General features: G+C 42.0%; 1 protein-coding gene across 1 annotated transcript in view; it reads left to right on the forward strand.

Moving 5' to 3' along the window:
* Positions 1-25512, forward strand: part of ANO2 (anoctamin 2) — a gene marked incomplete at its 3' end in the record, with an annotated part of 127770 nt that overhangs the window by 31643 nt on the left and 70615 nt on the right. The window contains exons 8-12 of the mRNA XM_081331309.1: positions 7423-7487; positions 10637-10771; positions 12888-13048; positions 16497-16579; positions 18631-18714. Coding sequence (XP_081187435.1) covers positions 7423-7487; positions 10637-10771; positions 12888-13048; positions 16497-16579; positions 18631-18714 — 528 coding nt within the window. The remainder of the gene's footprint in view (positions 1-7422; positions 7488-10636; positions 10772-12887; positions 13049-16496; positions 16580-18630; positions 18715-25512) is intronic.

Genomic DNA, 25512 nt, shown 5'->3' on the forward strand with positions numbered 1-25512 from the left:
TTCCTCTAAACTTTGCATTTTCAAAACACATCAGAACTAAACCTTAATTATTCAAAATATGAGGCTTTGTGAAGTCTGTAATCCAGTTTGCTGCCTCCTCCTCTCCACAACCTTGGTGGAGCAGTGGGCTAATGCCTCCTTAAGTAACACCAGCTGCCTGCAATTAGTGCAGGTTCGCGTCCCACCAGGCTCAAGGTTGACTCAGCCTTCCCTCCTTCCGAGGTAGGTAAAATGAGGACCCAGATTGTTGGGGGCAATCAAGCTGACTTTGTAATAATGCCGCTTGGGTGTGTGTGTGAAAGGCCCTAATAAGCAGGCATATACATAGAATGAAGGCTACTGCTAAGCTTGTAAGCCGCCCTGAGTCTTCGGAAAAGGGCGGGATATAAATGGAATTAAAATAAAATAAAATAAAAATAACCCCCCTTTCCTTCTAGCACTGATGATGTTACCTAGCTGGTCATAAAATGTTGGCAAGAAAACCACCAAACTCAGAGAACACCAAGGATCCCACAGTCCTCCTCCTCCTCCTCCTCCTCCTCCTCTTCCTCCTCCTCCTCCTCCCTCTCTCTCTCTCTCTCACACACACACAGACACACACACAAACATATAAACATACTGTATCTATCTGTAATAGCAAAATTTACAGCGTGCATTTATCTATTAAAATGATGAATGTACAAGTTGTTGGCATAAACTTTTACATTTACGATATTAAGACACATAAATAATAAGCACACGGTTTATAACAGCGCTACCTCCAGCAAAATTTTAAACAAGAAGGCCTACATTCGAAGAGAGGTGTCCTGCCATACATAAACACTTTAGTAAAAGTCTGGAAAAAAAAATACCCCTACAAAACTAATGCATCCAATTTGGAAGACCTGCCAAAATGTAAAATTAAGAAAACTCAAAATCGGTCGCTTTTACCCATCCTCGTTGGCTAGGATTTGTCCATTTTCTTGCTTCCTAACCCAGCCAAAGGTGGACAGCCCTTTCATGACTAATGTATAAAACTAATTAGTTTGAAAATGAAAAAGTTTTAAAAGTTCATTGGGGGTACATTGTAGAGGAAAACCACTGCGCTGATTCCAGGCTGACGAAGGAGACTTCCTTTTGATGGGGCTTTTTTCCATCAAGAATTATGTATTATCCTCAAGGAGTGCTACTCTAACAGGGCTACAAAACTCCATTTGACTGCTGCAGAAATACACAAAGAACTCCTGTTCTTTGTTGCCTCTAACTGTTGTCTGGATTTTTGTAGCTGAAGGAAAGCCTAGTCTAATGAAGAGAAGGACCAGGGGTGATTCTTCAAGGTCTGTCACAAGCTATTTTTCAAAGCGCCTGATGGCAGGATGAGACGTTTTGGGTGGAAGATCATTAAAGAGAGATCCCAGTTGGGGCTGCTCCATCGCTGGAGGTTTTCAAGAAGAGACCGGATTGAAATGGTGTAGGGCCTCCTCCCTTGAGCAAGTGCTTGAAGACTTCCGAGGTCCCTCCCAATCTTATTATTCTATTTTTCTATGTATAGTTATCTCCAAGTAGCGCTACTCTAAAAAGGCTACAGAAATCCAGATGTCCACAAGCAGGCTGTAGCAAAGGACGCAGAGAAACTCTTCTTCTTCTTCTTCTTCTTCTTCTTCTTCTTCTTCTTCTTCTTCTTCTTCTTCTTCTTCTTCTTCTTCTTCTTCTTCTTCTTCTTCTTCTTCTTCTTCTTGTTATTGTTGTTGTTGTTGTTGTTGTTGTTGTTGTTGTTGTTGTTACTCGTTGTCTCAGGTTTTGTAGCTGAAGGAAAGGGGAAAGTGATGTTTGCCACTAAGGACTGCCAGAAACTCATGAAAGAGTAAAATGGAGTCAAAGATAGAAGGGGAGTGTGCGTGCGTGTGTGTGTGTGTGTGTGTGTGTATACAATATGCATCACTGCAACTGTCCCCTGGATGACAAAATGCTAAAAAGACTACCTAATCAGAAGGACTAGTAAGTTATAAGTGGGGGTAGGGTGGCGGAGGGGACATCTGTAAGTTGCCTGGGAAAATATTCAATTTGCAATTTGGGCTGCCCTTCTTTTTATCCTCTGGCCAAAGTGTTAAGTATCAAAAGCCTAAAAGTTCTCCCTACACCGCCCCCCACCACCGCCCTTCCTTGAAATGCTGCATGGATTGCTGACATGTGTTCCCCTTGCAGGTCTGTGAAGCTCCAACTGTAGATTTTCTGTGCATCAGATCATCTGTTTTCTATCCTGAACCTGAATAGTTTCAGGCTTTCGTTTCCTGGACTGCCCAGATCAGATTTAAAGGGAAGAGAGACAAGTTTCTCCAAAGCCTTTTCTATCGGATCTCCCCTTTCGCCGACGGCCCTTTTAAAATGCAGTTGCACAACTTTTGTCCCCTGCCAGCAACACCCTGGCCTCTGCTTTCTTTCCAAGGTGGACAGCGTTCATCTGGCTTGTGTTACCTTGAAAAGGGAGGGCTGTTGGTTAGGATTTATGGACCAGCTCATCGGGCAAAAGGTGACCCTATGAAACTTCTTCACGGTCTCAAAAGACCCCGTGGCAGAGGCAGGCTGGAGCATCCTCACAAGGGCACATCGTGTGCAGTTCCTGTTCCCTCTACAGTGTTAATTTAGCTACAACGATATTTCCTGGAGCAAGATCACAATCCCAATATTCATTTAAAGTGCATGTCCTCGTAAAGAAAGAAGGGGGGAGCATCATAAACTAAAAAAATAATAATTCTGCACATAATTGTTGAGAGCTAGGTTAAGCCTGTTACTCGTCCCAGCTTCTGCCAACCTAGCAGTTCGAAAGCACGTAAAAATGCAGAGTGAGCGCCTGTTACTCGTCCCAGCTTCTGCCAACCTAGCAGTTCGAAAGCACGTCAAAATGCAAGTAGAAAAATAGGGACCATGACGGTGGGAAGGTAACAGCATTCCGTGCGCCTTTGGCGTCTAGTCATGCCGGCCACATGACCACGGAGACGTCCTCGGACAAGCGCTGGCTCTTCGGCTTTGAAAGGGAGATGAGCACCGGCCCCTAGAGTTGGAAACGACTAGCACAGATGTGCGGGGGAACCTTTACCTTTACCTTACCTTAGGTTAAGTCACCAGGCTAGAAAGCAGAAGATCTTGAGTTCCAGTCCCACCGAAGCCGTGCTAGGTAATTTTGGGCCAAATACACCAGGAAACAGTGACCTCTGGTCCCACCTTAGACAGGAAAGCCAGCTTGCTGACTTTGGGGCCAGTCGTGCTTTCTCAGCCCAACCCACTGCCCAGGTTGGTTATTGTAGGGGAAAAAAATAGGAGGAAGGAATTTGTAAAATAATAAAGGCAAGATGACAGAGAGAGAGAGAGAGAGAGGAGAGAGAAAGAGAGAGAGAGAAATAAAAGAGAGACTGAAAGAGAGAGTGATAATAATGATAATAAAAAAAGTTGGAAGAACCTTGGAGGCAGGAGACGCTATACCATTTCAGACAAACGGCTGTCCAGTCTCTTTTTAAAAACTTCCAGTGTTGAAGCATTCACCACTTCTGGAGGCAGGTTGTTCCACTGGTTAATTGTTCTAAATGTCAGGAAATTCCTACATCTCGCACATGTGATTGTGTACAGTAGATGACATCTTTTGTGGGTTAATCCAGATGAAAATCTAGTGCTAATAATCCCCTTGTTGCTAATTGTTGGTACTGCTGTTAAGCAGGGGCCAGGTGTGGCTCTGTGTGAACAAACAGATGGAGTCCAGATTTTCTCTCTCTCTCTCTCTCTCTGTCTGCAAATGGCACATTTTGTGTCTTCCCTTAAGATCCAAAGAACCTTGAGTACAGTCTGGAGCAAGTATATAGAGATTTTGATAGCCAATACTCCAGAAGATAGGCTTAAGATACAGGAGGATCTGGACAGACTCGAACACTGGGCACTATCTAACAAAATGAAATTCAATGGTGAAAAAAGTAAGGTTCTACATTTAGGCAGGAAAAATCAAATGCACAGGTATAGTACAGGTGGTACCTTGCTCAATAGTAACAACTGTGAGAGGGATCTCGCGGCGCGGGTTAAAGACCCACTTATTCGAACAAGCTGGCCTGGCCTGATGGGGAGTTAATTTAGGGTTTTAAATATTTGTATATTTTATTGTTTTATTTTGGGCATTAATTTAATTCTATTTTAACTTTTGTATTTTTGTATTTTTATTATATGCCCTGTTCACCGCCCTGAGTCCTTCGGGAGAAGGGCGGTATAAAAATTTAATAAAACGTAAACGTAAACGTAAACGGAGTCCTAGTAGACAATCACTTCAATATGAGCCAGCAGTGTGCTGCAGCTGCCAAAAAAGCCAACACAGTGCCAGGCTGCATTAACAGAGGGATAGAATCAAGATCACGTGAAGTACTAATACCACTTAACAATGCCTTGGTAAGGCCACACGTGGAATACTGCATCCAGTTTTGGTCACCACGATGTAAAAAAGATGTCGAGACTCTAGAAAGGGTACAGAGAAGAGCAACAAAGATGATCAGGGGACTGTAGGCTAAAACATATAAGGAACGGTTGCTGGAATTGGGCATGTCTAGTTTAATGAAGAGAAGGGCGAGTGGTGATGGGATAGTAGTCTTCCAGTATCTCAGGGACTGCCCCAAAGAAGAGGGAGTCAAGCTATTGTCCAAAGCACCTGAAAGCAGGACAAGAAGCAACGGATGGAAACTAGTCAAGGAGAGAAGCAACCTGGAACTAAGGAGAAATTTCCTGACAGTTAGAACAGTTAACCAGTGGAACAACCTGCCTCCAGAGGTGGTGAAGGCTCCAACACTGGAAGTTTTTAAGAGGAGACTGGACAGCCATTTGCCTGAAATGGTATAGGGTTTCCTGCCTGAGCAGGGGGTTGGACTAGATGACCTCCAAGGTCCCTTCCAAATTATTATTATTATTATTATTATTATTATTATTATTATTATTATTATTATTATTATTATTATTATTATTATTATTATTATTATTATTATTATTATTATTTCTTACTTTTATTTGGTTATATAAGAGGAAGCCAGCACACAGCAGACAATGTATAGAAGTGTGATGACTCCCCAAGACGATTCTCCGGATACCCCTCTAGATGCCAGCTCAGGGGAGGATGAATCAGCTCTTGGCATGTCAGGAGCTGAGTTAATTGATGACTCCGAGCAGCCATCCGGAAGGGGTTCGGCTGAGGGTCCAGCTGGAGAAAGCCTGCAGTTGCAGACGGTCAGTGAGGAGGAGGAAGAGGAGGAAGAACTGCCTTCTGCACCTGGTCACATAGAGCAGAGAAAAGGCAAGAGCGGAGAAGGTCAGCCAGACGATTCAAGAGGAGAAAGCCTCGTCCTTCTTGATGGGTCACACTGGAAGCTGGCTCTTTAGCACAGCAGCCAGAGAGAGGCGTTGCTGGGAACAACGTGTTTGTTTCCTAGCTGTGTGTTTTCTGGTCGTTGTGATGCCTGCCTCGCTTTGGGTTGACACCGTGCCTTGACTTGAATTGTGCATTGGAAACTCTGGACTTTTCTTGACTTGTGAGCTTTCTTGTGCTGTGGATTTAAGTTTGCCTAGTGGATTTATTTTGTTTGAGAAAATTTCAAATGCTTTGTGGACTCTTTTGCCACATTGCTCATGACTGGACTTAATTGGGATAGTTCTGGCTTTTGGGGGGGGAAGGGAATTACTGGGGAATATTAATAAACTCACTAAGCCACAGTCAGATTTGTGTGTGTGTGTGTGTGTGTGTGTCTGTGTGTAGGGGAGTGGGGCAGCACAAGAAGTTACAAAAATGCATGCGTGCAAACTGTGGTTTTGATCACGTGCTCAACTTGCAGGCTGGTGTTTTATTCTGCAACTTTCCACAATCCCCCAAACCAGATAAGGCCTGAATTTTATTTCTGTCATTTCAGCATAAGAATCTTTTGACTAATTATCTATCAAGTGCCCAGGAAATGAGGAGATTCAGGCAAGATTTATTGTAAGCTTAAGCTCTCTGCAAGGATCAGGCCAACTGGTGGTAAAAGGAAATGAGTGGGAGATAACAGAGGCATTCAAGATGACTAGATTTAGATCTCTTGTGGACTCGTGACTTATGATGTATTTTGACTCCTCCCTTGGGCTCAGCCTGGTCATCTCCTACATTACTGGAATTACCAGAATCCTGATGAACATAATTTCCCCTTTCATACTTTGAGCAGTGCACAGAAGTATGATCAATGAGGACAAGATAAGCAGAGTGTCAAGTTTAAGGCATGATTTTGCTGGTCTGACAATTGTTGTTTCTCAACTTGCCAACGAACCTGGGGGAGGCAAAGGGTTTGGCATGCAGACATCAAAAGATCAAGAAAGCAGATGGTGAGAACCAAGGACAGCTCACCAGGTGTCAGACCAGACTCAGAGACACTTTCTCATAACAATATATTTCCACCTAATTGGGAAAGAAGAATTCTAAATTTTACTATATGGAATTGGGTGGTTTGGCCAGGGCTGGTTTTACCTACATGCATGGCAAAATGATGTACTCAATAAAGTTTTACATTAAGAGTACGGAAAGCTGTGAAGGTGTTTGCTTGGTTGGGTTCGTCAATCAGAACCTTGACCCAGAGACAATATAGGAGTCATGCTTCTTAATACAAGCAAACATGACAAGGGGTAGACAATGTATACCACAGTACAATGAGAGTATAAGGAATATCACAAAGAGAAACACTAAGAAAATTTCCCCTAGCCAACCCCAGCCAGTTATCCAACCAGTAAGCCATGAGAACAGTCCAGAGAAGAAGCCACAGACTTCATCTGTCAACATCCTTAAGCCTGAATCGGAATCTTTTGTTCCATCAGGTGAATGATGTGATATATGCAGTGGTGCGATTCAGCTGGTCCGCACCAGTTCGGCAGAACCGGTAGCTAAACTTTACTGCATTCAGAGAACCAGCTGGCTTCCGGAAGTCCAATCTAGACCTCGGAGGCCTGGAGGAGGCTTCCCAGTCCTAGAACAGCTCGCTGGAAGTGCGTGGATGCCACTTCCGGAAGTCCATTCTAGGCCTTGGAGTCCCAGGCCTGCATCGAATAAGAGAGTCCGTTGTTCCAGAAGTCCAGTCTAGACCTCGGAGGCCTGGAGGAGGCTTCCCAGTCCTAGAACAGCTCGCTGGAAATGTGTGGATGCCACTTCCAGAAGTGCATTCTAGGCCTTGGAGGCCCAGGCCTGCATCGAATAAAAGAATCCATTGTTCCAGTATTTGAATTCCACCACTGGATATATGCTTACCTGCTCATTTGAAATGTAATTGCAGCAATGTGAGCGTACCAATGCACGGACACCCCTTTTTGCAGCTAGTAGCACGTCTAACACTTGCTGATTTTGTAACACGACCTCACTGTGCAATCCTTATCTGTTTCTCTTTGTCTGTTTCCTCTTTCTCTTAGCTGTTATATCGAGAATGGGCACGATACGGAGCACTTTACAAGTTTCAGCCTATTGACCTCATAAGGTAAAACCTCCTGGGTTAATAGATATCCGTGATCCTCTCTGCACTTGCCCCCTCCCACAAAACCATCCCTCTTTTCCCCCTCCCCCCCAGGCCACCACCTCGAAAAGGTTGGGGAACTCTGTTCTAGTTCAACCCTCTGCCCAAGGCAAGAATCCTCAGTTACCCCAAATTTGCAAAGTACTTGTTGCAGCAATGTTCACAACGGAGCGACTAGAGCAGGGGTCTTCAGACTTGACCCTTTGATGACTTGTGGACTTCAACTCCCAGAATTCCTCAGCTAGGCACGCGTGCCTGGCTGAAGAATTCTGGGAGTTGAAGTCCACAAATCATCAAAGGGCCAAGTTTGAAGACCCCTGGACTAGAGAAACAATTCCTACAAAGTCCTAGATTCATAGGTTGATGTCCCACATTGCCGACATCCTGGATTGCCAGATTTCAAGAACTATTGACTTAATGTCATGTCCCCTTCTTTCAAAAACAGAAACCAGGCTGTTTCAAAGCAAAAGACCTACCTCACTTCTCCAGGGCACTCTCACTCTTTCTTTCTTTTTTTTTTTAAGCCATAGGAGAACGATCGTGGTCATGTTTTTCCCCCTTGTGCAAAAAAAAAAAAAAGCAACTGATTATTACAGAAGCGTTAAGAAAGCAGCAAATAATTTCTACCCTTTGTCAATGACTGGGTTGAATTATCTTGCTTCTCCAGAAGAATATTTCCTAGCATCAGAAAAAGGGAGCCTACATTTACCACTAAACCAATTGCAGGAAGAGTCCTTATGTCTCTTGTTTCCTAAGTCAAACTGTGGTTATCATCCCGTTCGAGAATATTTTAGATGTGTCTGATCAGTTCAGAATAATAACCTTTGCTGAGAAGGAAAGATCTAAACAGCGTCTCTCTACCGACTATTTTTCAGGCTGCTTTGAAACAGACACACCATCATAAATTGTAGGGCTGAATCTATATTCTTGCATGTTTGCCTCTATGCTGATCGACAGCCTGATAAATGAATTGCTCCGTTCCAGAAAAGTATAGATATTTTTTTTTTGTATGGGAGAGAAAAGATGAGGCTTAGAATTAACTGGTAAAAGGATTAAGGCAGGTTTTTCTCTGTATTAATCCTGGGTAGCTGATGAGCTGGCTGACCTTGTCTGGATATTAAAACTAATCAGGGTCTGGCCTGGTTAATTCTTGGATAGATGACTGCAGGGGGGAAACCCTGTGGCTGTAGGCTGCACTAGGAAGTTGTGTGGGGGGAAAAGTAACAATAACTAAACATCTGGTGGAAGGCAAACTGAATTACTTCCGTTTCATAACTAAGAAAAAGCACATCAGGTGTCTACCAAGTCACCAAGGGTTAAGGGCGACTTGAGGCATGGTCAAGTGAGGAGAGCCAGAGATAAAGAGAAATTCCAGCATAAATTTGAAGTGCCTTGATACCTTCTAGACATGAATAGGAGAGCGAATTACCATTTGAGGGGGAGAAACACTGAGCAAAAAAAGAATAGAATAGAATAGAATAGAATAGAATAGAATAGAATAGAATAGAATAGAATAGAATAGAATAGAATAGAATAGAATAGAATAGAATAGAATAGAATAGAATAGAATAATGGAATGAAGAATAGAATAGAATAGAATAGAATAGAATAGAATAGAATAGAATAGAATAGAATAGAATAGAATAGAATAGAATAGAATAGAATAGAATAGAATAGAATAGAATAGAATAGAATAATGGAATGAAGAATAGAATAGAATAGAATAGAATAGAATAGAATAGAATAGAATAGAATAGAATAGAATAGAATAGAATAGAATAGAGGAATGAAGAATAGAATAGAATTGGAATAGAATAGAATAGAATAGAATAGAATAGAATAGAATAGAATAGAATAGAATAGAATAGAATAGAATAGAATAGAATAGAATAGAATAGAATATAGGAATGAAGAATAGAATAGAATAGAATAGAATAGAATAGAATTGGAATAGAATAGAATAGAATAGAATAGAATAGAATAGAATAGAATAGAATAGAATAGAATAGAATAGAATAGAATAGAATAGAATAGAATAGAATAGAATATAGGAATGAAGAATAGAATAGAATAGAATAGAATAGAATAGAATAGAATAGAATAGAATAGAATAGAATAGAATAGAATAGAATAGAGGAATGAAGAATAGAATAGAATAGAATAGAATTGGAATAGAATAGAATAGAATAGAATAGAATAGAATAGAATAGAATAGAATAGAATAGAATAGAATAGAATAGAATAGAATAGAATAGAACAGAACAGAACAGAACTGAAATGGAATGGAATGGAATGGAATAGAATAGAATAGAATAGAATAGAATAGAATAGAATAGAATAGAATAGAATAGAATAGAATAGAATAGAATAGAATAGAATAGAATAGAATAGAATAGAATCTTTATTGGGAATAGAATAGAATAGAATAGAATAGAATAGAATAGAATAGAATAGAATAGAATAGAATAGAATAGAATAGAATAGAATAGAATAGAATAGAATAGAATAGAATAGAGGAATGAAGAATAGAATAGAATAGAATAGAATTGGAATAGAATAGAATAGAATAGAATAGAATAGAATAGAATAGAATAGAATAGAATAGAATAGAATAGAATAGAATAGAATAGAATAGAATAGAACAGAACAGAACAGAATAGAAATGGAATGGAATGGAATGGAATGGAATAGAATAGAAAATATGGAATGGAATGGAATGGAATGGAATGGAATGGAATAGAATAGAATAGAATAGAATAGAATAGAATAGAATAGAATAGAATAGAATAGAATAGAATAGAATAGAATAGAATAGAATAGAATAGAATAGAATAGAATAGAATAGAATAGAATAGAATAGAATAGAATAGAATAGAATAGAATAGACAGAATGGAACGGAATAGAATAATAGGATTGGAAGAGACCTTGGGGCACTCACAACTTCCGAAGGCAAACCGTTCCACTGATTCATTATTCTCCATTACACTATAAAATCTCCAGTGAAACCTACGGTATCCATGCTTTCTGAAAAACCCCTCCGCATTTTTAAGGAAGACGAATTGTAGTAGCACACCTCATCTCTTTACCTGCGTCTTACGTTTCCTTTCTTTAGAAAGTATTTTGGAGAAAAAATCGGGATGTATTTCGCCTGGCTGGGGTTATATACAGAATTTCTGATTCCCTCCTCCGTCATCGGGATTATCGTGTTTGTGTACGGGTGCCTGACCATCGAAGAAGATCTCCCAAGGTGAGCTGCCAGGTGCTAAATAGACTTTGTCCCCAAAATACAGCAAGGTTTGGCTCTTTGTTTGGTGTTTTGGGCGTTTGCTAAAAATGCGCCAAGTTTACCCGATATTTTCAGCCAAAGAAGGAAGGCCTATTAAGAGCACGAATGTTATTTTCTCTTCTGGTCCCTGATAAACCCAGTTATTTCCTCTCTTCCTTGACTTTATGAAGGATGCAGGAGTCCTTGACTTACTATCACTTATTTAGCGATTCATCAGAAGTTATAAAATAAGGACAACCGGTCCTTGCACATCACCGTGGGAGCATCCCCAAGATCCTGCGATCTTGGCAACGGGCGTCTATTTACAACAATTGCAGCATCCTTGGGTTATAGGACTGCCCTTTGCAACCTTCCCAGCTAAAGTCAAGGGGGGGTTGGGGGAGCCATATCCACTTAGGGACCTTGTGATTCACTTAACGGCTGAAGCGATTGGCTTAACAACTGTGGCAGAAAAGTTGGTGAAATACTGTATTTCATCTTCATTTCATTTTATTAAATTTATATGCCGCCCTTCTCCCTGAGGACTCCCTAATCTTGCTTAGCCATGGGAATTCTGGGGCCTGTCATAAGTCAAGGATTCTTCTGCTTGGTTGGTTTACTTAAGCCTTGGTGGAGCAGTGGGCTAATGCCTCCTTAAATAAGACCAGCTGCCTGCAATTAGTGCAGGTTCGAGTCCCACCAGGCTCAAGGTTGACTCAGCCTTCCATCCTTCCCAGGTAGGTAAAATGAGGACCCAGATTGTTGGGGGCAATTAAGCTGACTTTGTAATAATGCCGCTTGGGGGTGTGTGTGTGAAAGCCCTAATAAGCAGGCATATACATAGAATGAAGGCTACTGCTAAGCTTGTAAGCCGCCCTGAGTCTTCGGAGAAGGGCGGGATATAAATGGAATTAAAATAAAAAATAAAAAATAAAAATAAATTAAAGACCCGAATCTTTCATTTGAAGAAATATTAAGGTGTGAGCCTTACTTGTCTTATGTACTACGTGGCCGTCTCTACACATTAGTTGCCATTTTTAACTACACTTCTGGAGTGTTTATGTGCTCCACATTTCATTTTAAATGGCTTTTCTTTCCTTTTAATGGTTTATTGGTTCTCCATTCCAAAGGTGCCGTTCCAAGAGGCAAGTGGACTTTCTTGGGTTTTTTTTTCTTTGAAGAGGTTTTGCTTCTCCTCCCAGAAGCTTCTTCAGCTCTGACTGGATGGTGGGGAATGGAAGGGTTTATACTCCTTGCAGACCGCTGGTCATTTACATGCCGTTCATGGCACAAGATAGGAGAGCAAACCCATCGGGAAAAGATTCAGCAGTCCATCTGCATTTAAAAGACCAAGGCCGCTCTTGAAGACAGCAAAGTCCACATTTTGGACAGAGGGGACCTCTGGTTTGAAAGAGGGGTCAAAGAGGCCATCTGGGTCAAAATTGAACAGCCCTCCCTCAACAGAGGGGGAGGGATACAACATCATCTATCTCCAGTCTACAACGCGGTCCTTTCAGCGGTTCCAAGAAGGCTCCACACCCATTGCACCACTCAGGTGACCCTGAGGACGCAGGTAAACCTCCAAGTGGCCTCCACGACTCTCTAAAAGAATATAAGTCCTTCCAGTCCCCACCATCCAGTCAGAGCTGAAGAAGCTTCTTGGGTGAGAAGATAAACCTCTTCAGAGAAAAAGATAAAGTCCAGTTGCCTCCTGAAAAAGCACTTTTGGGACAAAGAAGCAATCAACCATTTAAAGAAAAGAAAAGCCAGTGTAGGGAAGAAAGAAAAAAAAAAGGTCACAAGTCTCTTATTTCATTGCCCGTGAAACTTTGAAGGCTCACTAAACGAACGGTTGTAAGCAGGGGTGGGATTCGGCCAGTTCACGCCACTTTTGGCGGAACCGGTAGCTAATTTTTGGTTGCTCAAGCCCAGAACGGACTTCCAGAAGCGGCATCCATGCAGGGAAACTGGTTGTTCGCCTATTTGAATCCCCCCACTGGCTGTAAGTCAAGGGCGACCTGGACTACGGTAGGAAATAGCTGGAAAGCTTTCCCTCCACGAAGCCGCTCTCTGATCTTTTGGCCTCTCCTCTTCCTAGCAAGGAGATGTGTGACCAACGCAACGCCTTCACCATGTGCCCTTTGTGCGACAAGACGTGCGACTACTGGAACCTCAGCACAGCTTGTGGAACCGCACGTGCCAGCCACTTGTTTGATAATCCGGCCACCGTCTTCTTCTCCGTTTTCATGGCCCTCTGGGGTAAGCTTGCTTCAAAGGTGTAAAAACCAAAACAGGAGACTAAGGAACTTGCTTAACAACAGCAAAGGGACACAAAGGTGCTTTTCCAGAAGGCAAGTCGACTTTCTTCGTTTGTTTGTTTGTTGTTGTTGTTTGCTTCTCATCCGAGAGGTTTCTTCACTTCTGAACTGAACTGAACTGAACTGAAGAAGCGTCTTGGATGAGAAGCGAAACGTTTTTCAAGGAAAACACACACACACACACACACACACACACACACACACACACACACACACAAGAAAGTCCAGTCGCCTTTTTAAAAAAGCACCTTTGGGACAACTCTGACCTGGAGGGTTGACAATCTCCATAGACAAACAGCAAGGAAAAAGTTAAAAAAAAAAACAACAACCCTCAAGCAACGTTCCTTTTCAATTCCAAGCATCTGTCAGCTCGCCGGTGATGTATGAATGGGGGAGACATCAAAAAGAAAACTCTTTTTTTTATAGCTGTGGGTCTTCCTACCACAGATTCATCCCTCTCATTTCTCTTAGTGGCAGCAGCCTAAAGAAGCAATGCAGGTAGCCTTCAATTTATGGCCCTGTGAAGCGAGACAGATTTTAAGTGAGTTTTAGATAGATAGATAGATAGATAGATAGATAGATAGATAGATAGATAGATAGATAGATAGATAGATAGATAGATAGATAGATAGATAGATAGATAGATAGATATAGATAGATGATAGAGAGATAGAGAGATAGAGAGATAGATGATAGAGAGAGAGAGACAGTTTGATTGATAGAAGATAGACAGACAGACAGAGTTTGATAGATTGATAGATGGATTGATAGATGATAGATAGATAAATAGATAATAGATAGACAGTTTGATAGATAGATGATAGATAGATAGATAGATAGATAGATGATAGAGAGAGAAGTTTGATTGATAGAAGATAGACAGACAGACAGACAGACAGTTTGATAGATAGATTGATAGATGGATTGATAGATAGATGATAGATAGATAAATAGATAACAGACAGTTTGATAGGTAGATGATAGATAGATAGATAGATAGATAGATAGATAGATAGATAGATAGATAGATAGATAGATACAAATAGTTTGATAGATGGTAGATACATAATAGATAGAGTTTGATAGATAGATGTTAGATTGATAGATGGATTGATTAGATAGATAGATAGATAGATAGATAGATATAGATAGATAGATAGATAGATAGGTAGATGATAGAGAGAGAGAGACAGTTTGATTGATAGAAGATAGACAGACAGACAGACAGTTTGATAGATAGATTGATAGATGGATTGATAGATAGATGATAGATAGATAAATAGATAATAGATAGACAGTTTGATAGATAGATAGATAGATAGATAGATAGATAGATAGATGATAGAGAGAGACAGTTTGATTGATAGAAGATAGACAGACAGACAGACAGTTTGATAGATAGATTGATAGATGGATTGATAGATAGATGATAGATAGATAAATAGATAACTGACAGTTTGATAGATAGATGATAGATAGATAGATAGATAGATAGATAGATAGATAGATAGATAGATAGATAGATAGTTACAAATAGTTTGATAGATGGTAGATACATAATAGATAGAGTTTGATAGATAGATGTTAGATTGATAGATGGATAGATAGATAGATAGATAGATAGATAGATAGATAGATAGATAGATAGATAGATACACAAAAATAGAACACCATGTTCTAGGACTCTAGGTGAAGTAGATAGATCTTAAACATTATTTGGACATTTGGCATCTGATTCATAATTATGATGGTCGCAGTGTCCCTGTGTATGTGTGTGTGTGAGTGTGTGTGATGGCATCCCCTTTTGTGGCCCTCTGACAAGCAAAGTCAATGGGGGAAGCCAGATTCGCTTAGCAACCATGTCACTAACTGAACAACAAGTGTGGCAAGAAATGTCATAAAATGGGGCAAAATTCACACGGCAAATCTCTCGCTTAGCGACAGAAAGTTTGGGCTCGATTGTGGTCATAGGTCAAGGACTGCCTGGACTTTCTAGCGCAGCTCTAGTAGTTTCATTTAATGGTTGTGTTGCTTAGTGACCGAAATATTGGGCTCCAGTTGTGGCCATAAGGCAAAGACTGCCTGTGTAGGGCAGACTCTGGAAAAGATATTCTAGTTAAGTTAGGGGAAAATATCGTCTCTCAAACCACAATTCTCCCCCCCACACACACACACACATGTGCATTATTAGAATGAGTCATTCCGTGAAACTGATTGACAGCCCACGGAGGAGAGGCAAAAAAGGAAGAGTTGCGTTGCAAACGACACGATGAACATAAGGAAGTCATTACCACGAAGTCTGCTTAATGGGGAGCAGCTCAGAAGACTTTAAAAATAGACGGTGGAAAGGCCTGGGGCCTGCAACCCTGCAACCTATGGCAAAGTCTGCCCTTGACTTATAGTTGTCCTATTGTGAGGTTCTGGACACAAACCTGAGCTGAACGCATTTCCATTACATGAGAGTAGGGAGCTTCCTCGGCGCAGGCAGTGGAGCAAGTCTGCAGAGCTTGCAACTTGGTCATCCCCCTCTTCTCTGGGGGTAATTTTTTTCCCATGGCCATGCTGCAGGATACTTGTTATGTGCTTGGTCGATTCCCATCTCCTCAGCTAAGATGTACCAATCGTGGAGGGTTGCACGAAGTCCTGCAGAGAAGCATCCGAATTAAGGTTGTGGGGAGAGAGGATTTTTGGGTGGAATGTGGTAATAAATTCAGCTTAAGGGATTTTTTTCAATTTCTAAGAGGAAGGAAGGGAGGGAGGGAGGGAGGGAGGGAGGAAGGAAGGAAGGAAGGAAGGAAGGAAGGAAGGAAGGAAGGAAGGAAGGAAGGAAGGAAGGAAGGAGTGGTGTTTAAGCATTGGTAGAAATACAATCCTGGTAGAAATAATCCATTTCAGAAATGCTCACAAGATTCTTAATTGCATTTAACCGAATTACGGTTAAATCTGTCTATTGTGCTTTTCTAGCCAAGCCACCCAAGCCACAGAGAGGCCCCTGGGAGTGGCTGAAAGTAGGCCTGATTGCTCAAAGTGACGTGCATCCTGACTCTCCGGGCACTTACCAGCCTCGATGGCTCCTTCCACAGATTTCATAACCTTGGACAGTCCATGGATTAAAACTGACATGTGTGGAAGTAGCCCAGTGGTGGGATTGAAATAGGTGAACAGCTGGTTCTCTGCGTGGATGCCGCTTCCGAAAGTCCGTTCTGGGCCTGGCCAACAAAAAATGAGCTACCGGTTCTGCTGAACTGGTGCAAACCGGCTGAATCCCACCACTGGTGATAATGTAGTAGCCATTAGGAGTAGAACTTGGTAAGAAACACAATTTTACTTGGGTATTTTAAAGACAAAGCTCTCCTCCAATGAACAAAATGGGCTTTCTTTCATTTCAGCCACGATGTTTCTTGAAAACTGGAAGCGTTTGCAGATGCGGTTGAGTTACTTCTGGGACCTTACCGGTTTGGAAGAAGAAGAAGTAAGTGCTCTGGAAACTGTTCAAACCTGTCGGGGTTTTATCAATTCAATTCTTCAAATTGATCCGATGATTTCATTCCCCCATACCAAATATAAGTAATTCAGTTCTTGGAACTGAACTGCAAAGGCAAATACAATTATGCTCTTAGCTTGCAAATTCAAATCCGATTTTGGCTGATGCCTGTATCCTAGACCTTGACTTGGCAAGCTATTCAATTAGAATAAACAACAATATTGAACACTTGAATGACATAAAACTCACATACACTTAAAAACCAAAAACCAAAGACCGTGTACTTAGAAGCTAGAATGATTTATCTAAAATGAAAACCACAAAATTATAATGAGGAATGGAAGGCCAACAAAGATGATTAGGGGACTGGAGGATAAAACATATGAAGAACGGTTGCAGGAACTGAGTGTGTCTAGTCTAACGAAGAGAAGGACCAGGGGTGTCATGATAGCAGTCTTCCAATATTTGAGGAGTTCCTACAAAGACAAGGGGGTGAAGCTATTCCGCAAAGCACCCGAAGGCAGGACAAGAAGCAACGGATGGAAACTCATCAAGGAGAGAAGCAATCTAGAACAAAGGAGAAATTTCCTGACAGTGAGAACAATTAACCAGTGAAACAACCTCAGTGGAACAAGTTGCCTCCAGAAGCCATGGGTGCTCCATCACTGGAGATTTTCAAGAGGAGACTGGAGAACCATTTGTCCAGAATGATATAGGTCTCCTGTTGGAGCAGGGGACTGGATTAGAAGACCTCCAAGGTCCCTTTCAACTCTGTTAATCTGTCATTCCTGGTAGATTACTTGCAGGATATTAACTATATATTTCAGCAACCGTGCTTCAGGTTTTCCAGAACCCATTATAGGTATTGTTGAAAGAAAAATCAGGTCCAGTTCCAAGCCAGGAGCAAAACACTCTAAATAAAATGGAAGCTAAGCTGCTGGAAATAAAATGGAGGCCGCTTAGAGAAGAAGGTGTATTGATGAGTAGAACCAGTCGAATCCTGAGTGCCGTGTAGCAGAGTGAGCGCCTGTTACGCGTCCCAGCTTCTGCCAACCTAGCAGTTCGAAAGCACGTAAAAAATGCAAGTAGAAAAATAGGGACCACTACGGTGGGAAGGTAACAGTGCTCCGTGTGCCTTTGGCGTCTAGTCATGCCGGCCACATGACCACGGAGACGTCCTCGGACAAGCGCTGGCTCTTCGGCTTTGAAACGGAGATGAGCACCGGCCCCTAGAGTCGGAAACGACTAGCACGCATGTGCGGGGGAACCTTTACCTTTACCTTTAGAACCAACAACAGCATGCAGTTCTGGGACACATGACCAAGTGGAGCTGGGAGTGGGTGGGCTTTTATACTTTCTGACTGAGAGGTCCCAGGGGGCTGTGCAAAGTAGCAAGCCTTGTGTCAATGGTGGTGGGTTAATCGGATTGTGTCCTACAGGTCATGTCCTGTCCTTAGCATTTGAGGGGTGGGTGGGAATGTAAGTTCTTAATCCCATCAGCTATGGGGGCTGAAGGTGTATTGTTGATGAATAGATCGGCCCAGTCTTTCTGAATATCAATTCAAAATCTCTTAACGACTGGCCTTTTTGCTTGAGGCTTTTTTTTTAATTACCTATAGCAGGAAGACTGGGGCTGCTTTCTGCCTTTGTTAAGATTTTTTTTTCTCCATTTCTTCTTTAGGGGAAATATTCTATCCTGCCTCTTTTTAATATTTCCCCAAATATTTCATTCTCTGGAGGGGTGGGTGGGAGTGCTGACTTCCTACCGTATCCTCAGTCTATATTTTAAAGCATTTACTTGCGGTGTGTTCTTTCACCCTTTCTGCTACTCAGTACACCAAGCAGCGTCTAAATATTTGGCTTCCTGTCCCATCTGAACCGTCATAACTTTTACGTCGCAAGCATCTCTTGCCACTATTCTTGCTCACGTTCAAAGGTGCAAGGAGCCAAGATCTCCGTACTATTTGGATGTTTTTTGTGTGGCTCGCTTGCTCAGATGTTAAATTCACTCCGCATTTTTTTTTTTAAATTTGATTTAGGAACACCCCAGGCCAGAATACGAAACCAGATTATTACAGAAGAAAGGCCGAACTGAAAATACCAAAATCGTGAGTCAGGATGAGGTAGGACACCAAAGTTTCTGTCATCCTTCTAATTCCTGTTTTTTTATGTTTTTATTAGGGCTGCACGCTGTAATAAATATTGTGCAACAGGCATACCTAACATCTATTCAACTCGCTTTTTACTAATAGATTTTAATCAAGTCAACGTGAACGGGTTAAGAGTTAAAAGAACTATTGTCTTTGGGGCTATTGCAATTCTGAAGTTCTGGTAATGGCGACATTTCTGATTTATATGGTCCTTCCCTTTTAAAAGAAAAAAAAAAGATTGAATTTTCCACATGATGGATATTCGCATGTATTTTAAGTTAATTGACTGATCGATACCCAGGGGAAGTGGTTGATCGATTAAAGCAGAAATCCTATACAAGCTGTCATAGGATCGGAGTGAGCGATATTTGAGGATTTAATCTGGTTCACAGTTTCACTGACCTAATTCATATTTCTTGTCATCAACCATTATTCTCCATACTTTATGATACATTTACAGGCAGCCTTCCACTTACGGCTACCTTCGGTTGCTAAGCGAGCAAGTGTTAAGTGAGTTTTGCCCCGTTTTGCGACCTTTCTTGCCACGGCCGTTAAGTGAATCACTACAGTTGTTCAGTGGGTAACCCGGTTTTTAAGTGAATCCCCCCCCCCGCCTGTCAGAAGGTTGCAAAAGGGGATCATGTGACCCCAGGGACGCTGCGACCGTCATAAATACGAGTCAGTTGCCGAGCATCTGAATTTTGATCACATGACCGTGGGGATGCTGCAACGGTCGTAAGTGTGAAAAATGATTGTAAGTCACTTTTTCCGGTGCCGTTCTAACTTTAAATGGTCACTGAATGAACGGTTGTAAATCGAGGACTCTCTGTATTGCCCGACACAAAGTACCGAGGTGCATGTAAAAACATTCATTTTCAAGTTAAAACAGAGGAACATTAAGCTGCAGCTTGGAGGACATCACACAAATTCATCTTGTGAGCCACTTGCACCCCTTCCTGGAGTAGCAGACTTCTAGAGCAGGGGTCTTCAAACTTGGCCCTTTTATGACTTGTGGACTTCAACTCCCAGAATCCCTCAGCCAGGCACGCTGGCTGAGGAATTCTGGGAGTTGAAGTCCACAAGTCATAAAAGGGCCAAGTTTGAAGACCCCTGTTCTAGAGGGTCAGTGATGTTTTGGTCGCCTCCTTCGTGGACTATTACAATGCCCTGAAGTTGGGGCTGCCCTTGAAAACTATTCAGCAGCTGCAGTTGGTCCCAAATGCAGCAAGATCAGTGGTGGGATTCAGCTGGTTCGCACCGGTTTGGTAGAACTGGTAGCTAAATTTTGCTGAGTTCGGAGAACTGACTGAACGCCCACTGCTTCCGGAAGTCCATTCTAGGCCTCAGAGGCCTGGAGGAGGCCTCCCAGGCCTAGAACGGCCCACAGGAAGTGCATGGATGCCACTTCCAGAAGTCCATTCTAGGCTTGGGAGGCCCACTGGAAGTGCATGGATGCCACTTCCAGAAGTCCATTCTAGGCTTGGGAGGCCCACCGGAAGTGCGTGGATGCCACTTTCAGAAACCCATTCTAGGCCTCAGAGGCCCAGGCCTGCATCCAATAAGAGAACCAGTTGTTCAGGTATTTGAATCCCACCACTGAGCGGGATGGACAATGATGGGCGGATCTCATTGTGCCCTTTTAGGACACAATAATCTACTTCAGTTACTGGTAGGTTTTGGGTAGGGGACACCATGTCTCAGTGGTCAAAGACGCTGAGCTTGTTAGCTGGAAAGCTGACAGCCCGTGTTCAAGACCTGAGCACTGCACGATGGGGTGAGCTCCTGTTCCTCGCTCCAGCTCCTGCCCACCTGGCAGTTGGAAAGCCTGCAATTGCGGGTAGATAAATCGGTACCACTTCGGTGGGAAGGTAACGGCACACTGTGCTTCTCAGTATATAGTCATGCTGGCCACATGACCATGGAAGCGTCTTCAGACAATGCTAGTTCCCTTGGCTAAGAAGTGGAGATGAGCACTTCCCACCAGACCCAACTGGACAGGGGAAACTTTTATCTTTATCTAGATCCTGAGTGCTGTTACTGACTATACAGCCCTTCATGGATAAGGCCTTATTATCTATTCTAAGGGACAATCTGTCTTTTGTAATTTCAGCCCACCCTATACTACTGGGCGGCCAAGAGCGAAAGTTTGGCAGCTACGTGCCTCTCTGTTTTCATCTTGCCATTAGAATAAGTGTGTGTGGGGTGGTGTTGTTGTTTTTGAATGGAAAAATGAAAGCTCACCAGTTCTACGGAAGCTCACTGAAAGTCGGCAGTATGGAAAGCTTTCAAGGACGTTCTGCAGGTGTGAAGAAGATAGCAGATGGCTCCCGTAACAAAGAGAACGCGTTTACACGAACTATGTGGAGATCTGGGGATTCTGGCTGAGAAAGTCATTGTTATATGCTAGGGTCTGACCCCTTGGGATTTTAGCGTTTTTAGAGTTAGTTTTGCCTCGCCTTTGCCAAGCCGTGGATTCAATAAGCGGTCAGCTTTTCGGAAAATAAAAAATAACGGACTTTTATTCGGATACTTGAGCTGGAAGTTGACATGGGCAGAGTTGACCTACATCAAATCCCTTCTTTTCTAGGGACTATGTGCATTCTCTGTTTTAACTCCTGCCCTCTGGGCCAACTTACCTCCCCTCCCCACAAACATCCCTATGGCCTCCATTCTGACCGTGTTTAAAAGACCCATAAAAACTTGGCCTCAGGTCAGACTTGGGTGAATAACCTAGCCCTGGGGAACTAAAAAGCCTGGGGGAAAAAATCAGAGCATCTTGGCCTTGACCCCATTTTCAGTGAAGGTTTGGGATGGAGTTCTGTTAATAGACCTTACATAATTGACTAGCATTTCTGGAATTCCTGCGGTGTCTATTTCTTGACTGGGCCTTTTTGGAAAGCTGATTCCACTATTCTTCTTTCAACCAAATTTTAAGATCCAAAGAGGGGGGGAGGGTGTTAAACTATATTTCAAAGGCACCAAAAGACAAGAGGAGAAACAACGGATGACAATTAACCAAGGAGAGAAGCAACCTGGAACTAAGGAGAAATTTCCTAATGGTGAGAGCAGTCAACCAGTGGGACAGCTTACCCTTCAGAAGTTGTGGGTGCTCCATCACTGGAGGCTTTCAGAAAGAAACTGGACAACCATTTATCTGAAACTGGACTACCATTTATCTGCTAGAACAGGGGGCTGGACTAGAAGACCTCCAAGGTCCCTTCCACGTCTATTATCCTATGTTCTAACTCAGCTGGAACAGAACAGCAACCACTTTGAATCTTGAAGGCCCGTAAATTCCATCCTAAGCAAAAAAAAAAGGGAGAGAAATCTGGAGACTGCCGTGCATCTGATAAGCATCAGTAGAAGCTTCAAGTTCCACCACAACTAACAAACTATTCTGGGTGCAGGAAACGCTCGCCATGTCCCCCAGTCTTTCGTGAAGTTCACTTGGTAAAACGTAACGGTTTAGAAGGTGTGAATGAAACTAGCGGAAGAACTTTGACAGATGTCAAACCAGTTTCAGAGAAAATCAAGGAGGGTGGACCAATTCTGTGGCATAATGGGTTATAAATATAATACAGCGGAGGAATGGAGTGCCATACTAAGGAAGGACTGGGATTCATCTCCCGGGAAGGAGTTTTCACCATAAAAGGCAAGGAAAGTACAGCTGATCAAAACTTATGGAGCGCTACATTATCTTTGCTAGAGCTCAGACTGCCACGGTGCATTAAAAATATACAGATTGCAATATGGTTGTGATGCATCTTTGGCAGATGTTCTAAGGAAGTAGATTGGTCTATTTTCTGCAGCAGATTTTTCTCTTTTTGAGAAACATATTTCTTTACTTAGCCTAGTGACATAGCTGCCCATCAACCCAAGAAACGTCCAACTCAGATGTCTGTCGGTATCTATCTGTCTGTCTGTCCGTCTGTCCATCCGTCCGTCCGTCTGTCCGTCCATCCATCTATCTATCTATCTATCCATCCATCCATCCACCCACCCATCCATCCATCCATCCATCCATCCATCATCTATCTATCTATCTATCTATCTATCTATCTATCTATCTATCTATCTATCTATCTATCTATCTATCTACCCACCTACCTACTTACCTACCTACCTATCATCTATTATCTATCATCCATCTGTCTGTCTGTCTGCCTATCTACCTACCTACCTACCTACCTACCTACCTATCTATCTATCTATCTATCTATCTATCTATCTATCTATCTATCTATCTATCTATCTATCTATCTATCTACCCACCTACCTACTTACCTACCTACCTATCATCTATCTATTATCTATCATCCATCCGTCTGTCTGTCTGTCTGTCTGCCTGCCTATCTACCTACCTACCTACCTACCTATCTATCTATCTGGTATGCACATGTAAATACCCACTACTTTATTTAAACAAATTGATAGGATTCTCAGCAGGTTTTTAGGAGATGAATGGGGCCCTAACTTTTCTCTTTTCAAACTCTGATTTCATATGAAAAAGGGTTGTTGTTTTTTTTTCACTTCCCGCCTTTATTGTTAGCCTGATTGGGGAACTTAAATGACTCTACCTAAGACAAAAAAGGGGGGAAAATGTGGGTGTAATTGGATAGGTATGATATGTCCTTTGCCATTTGAGTTACTGGCTACTCCAAACCTAGTTATATTTCTTTTGCATTTAAGGCAGAAAGGTATAGTTCGATGTTGTTGGAGGCTTAAATTTGATTCTAAAAGAAATTAACATTCTGGGATAACCACAATTTGACATTTGCAGTTTTGTTTTTTGTTTTTGGCCTGGAACTGAGGGGTGAAATGATACCTCAGATAAGCTTATTTTTCGTTAGTCTTTTAGGACCACAAGAAGAACTTGCATTGTCCATAACTACTGAAGGGCAGATAATCAGTTCAACTATCTTTTGACTAAACAAGTGGATCTGGGTTTGGTAACGGCCCCTCAAATGCCTTTTGATAATCCTAAACCTGCATTTTCTTTTTATAGATGGAATTAACTGCAGGTTTCTTTGTAATCAGAGTCATCTAAGCGAGTCTCATAAAACAGGGGATTCCGTGGCACTTAATGGCAGCATTTTAGCTATTGCAATACAGTTAAAGTGAATAACAGGTTTCGCCATTAAGGTAATGAACTTCATGTTGCTGTGTAAATATTTTACCCGTTGTCTTGAAAGAAAGCCAGTACCAAAAGGTAAATGGTGATTTACCCTAAGGGTGCTAACATTTCAGAAGAATTATTTTTGCTAAAATTGGAGAGCTGAAACATTTATAGGCAACCGAATAATTGCAAATAATTTTTTATTTACTTATAATTCTTTATTCATTATCCCAAGCTGGACCAATGCAGAAGAGAGGGGAACTGTGTTGCAGACCCCCAGATTCCTCAAGATCATTTAGAAATTCAATTCTACCTTCTAGTTCATAAAGTATCCCAGTTCTATGCTTTAGAACTATAGTTCTTTAGTTATTAAAAATAAATGAAAAAAAGTAATTAGGGGACTGGAGGCTAAATCTTGTAAAGAACGGTTGCAGGAATTGGGTATGTCCAGTTTAATGAAGGGAAGGACAAGAGGTGACATGATAGCAGTGTTCCAGTATCTCAGGGGCTGCCCCAAAGAAGAGGGAGTCAAGCTATTCTCCAAAGCGCCTGAAGGCAGGACAAGAAGCAACGGATGGAAACTCATCCAGGAGAGAAGCAACCTGGAATTAAGGAGAAACTTCCTGACAGTGAGAACAATTAACCAGTGGAACAACCTGCCTCCAGAAGCTGTGAATGTTCCAACACTGGAAGTTTTTAAGAAGAGACTGGACAACCATTTGTCTGAAATGGTGTAGGGTCTCCTGCCTGAGCAGGGGGTTGGACTAGATGACGTCCAAGGTCCCTTCCAAATCTGTTATTCTGTTATTTAAAAAAAACACTGGAGAGTTCTGAATCCAACATCAATTCTTGACCCTTGACATTACACATACTTTCAGTTTGCTGATCCAGGCATGGCTTCACCAAATAGGCCACCCAGCCCATAATTTTGCTAGACTTTGCTAAATCAAGATATATTATGCCCTCAGCATTCTCACAATGTACTTGTCCAATCTAAAAAATGAAATGAGATTGATCTGACATGTGCATGCCGACGGATAATTTGAGTGATTTAATTGCAACATTTCCAGATCAATAGCTGTATGATCTTGCTTGGAATATTCTGATCCATTACGTTCCGACTGGCTGGACTGTGCTTTTCTAGGCCTTCATTTCTGACCTTTTTAAAGTTAAGGGATAAACTGACCCCCTCCATAGTCATCCGTTCTCCATGTGCTCTCCAAGCTAACAGATAAAAGTGTTTTTTTTCATGACCCCAGGATGCAAATCAACTTGTCTTGAAGATTTGAACTCATTGAAGAGAAATGAGGTATTCCCAGATCATTTATTAGACTCAGGATAAAATTCTATCCCTCCTTCTTTCCTTTATGATTGTCTAAAGCAGGGGTCTTCAAACTTGGCCCTTTTATGACTTGTGGACTTCAACTCCCAGAATTCCTCAGCCAGCGTGCCTGGCTGTGGAATTCTGGGAGTTGAGTCCACAAGTCATAAAAGGGCCAGGTTTGAAGACCCCTTGTCTAGAGCAATGGGTGTCTCTTGTTAGGCTTGTTAGGAGTTGAATGGATTGTTTTTTTTAGAACGTAGAATAATAAGGCTGGAAGGGACCTTGGAGGTCTTCTAGTCCAGCCCCATGTTCAAGCAGGAAACCTTATTCC

This window comes from Vipera berus, assembly GCF_964194415.1.
Source record: "Vipera berus genome assembly, chromosome: 6".
NCBI lineage: Eukaryota > Metazoa > Chordata > Lepidosauria > Squamata > Viperidae > Vipera > Vipera berus.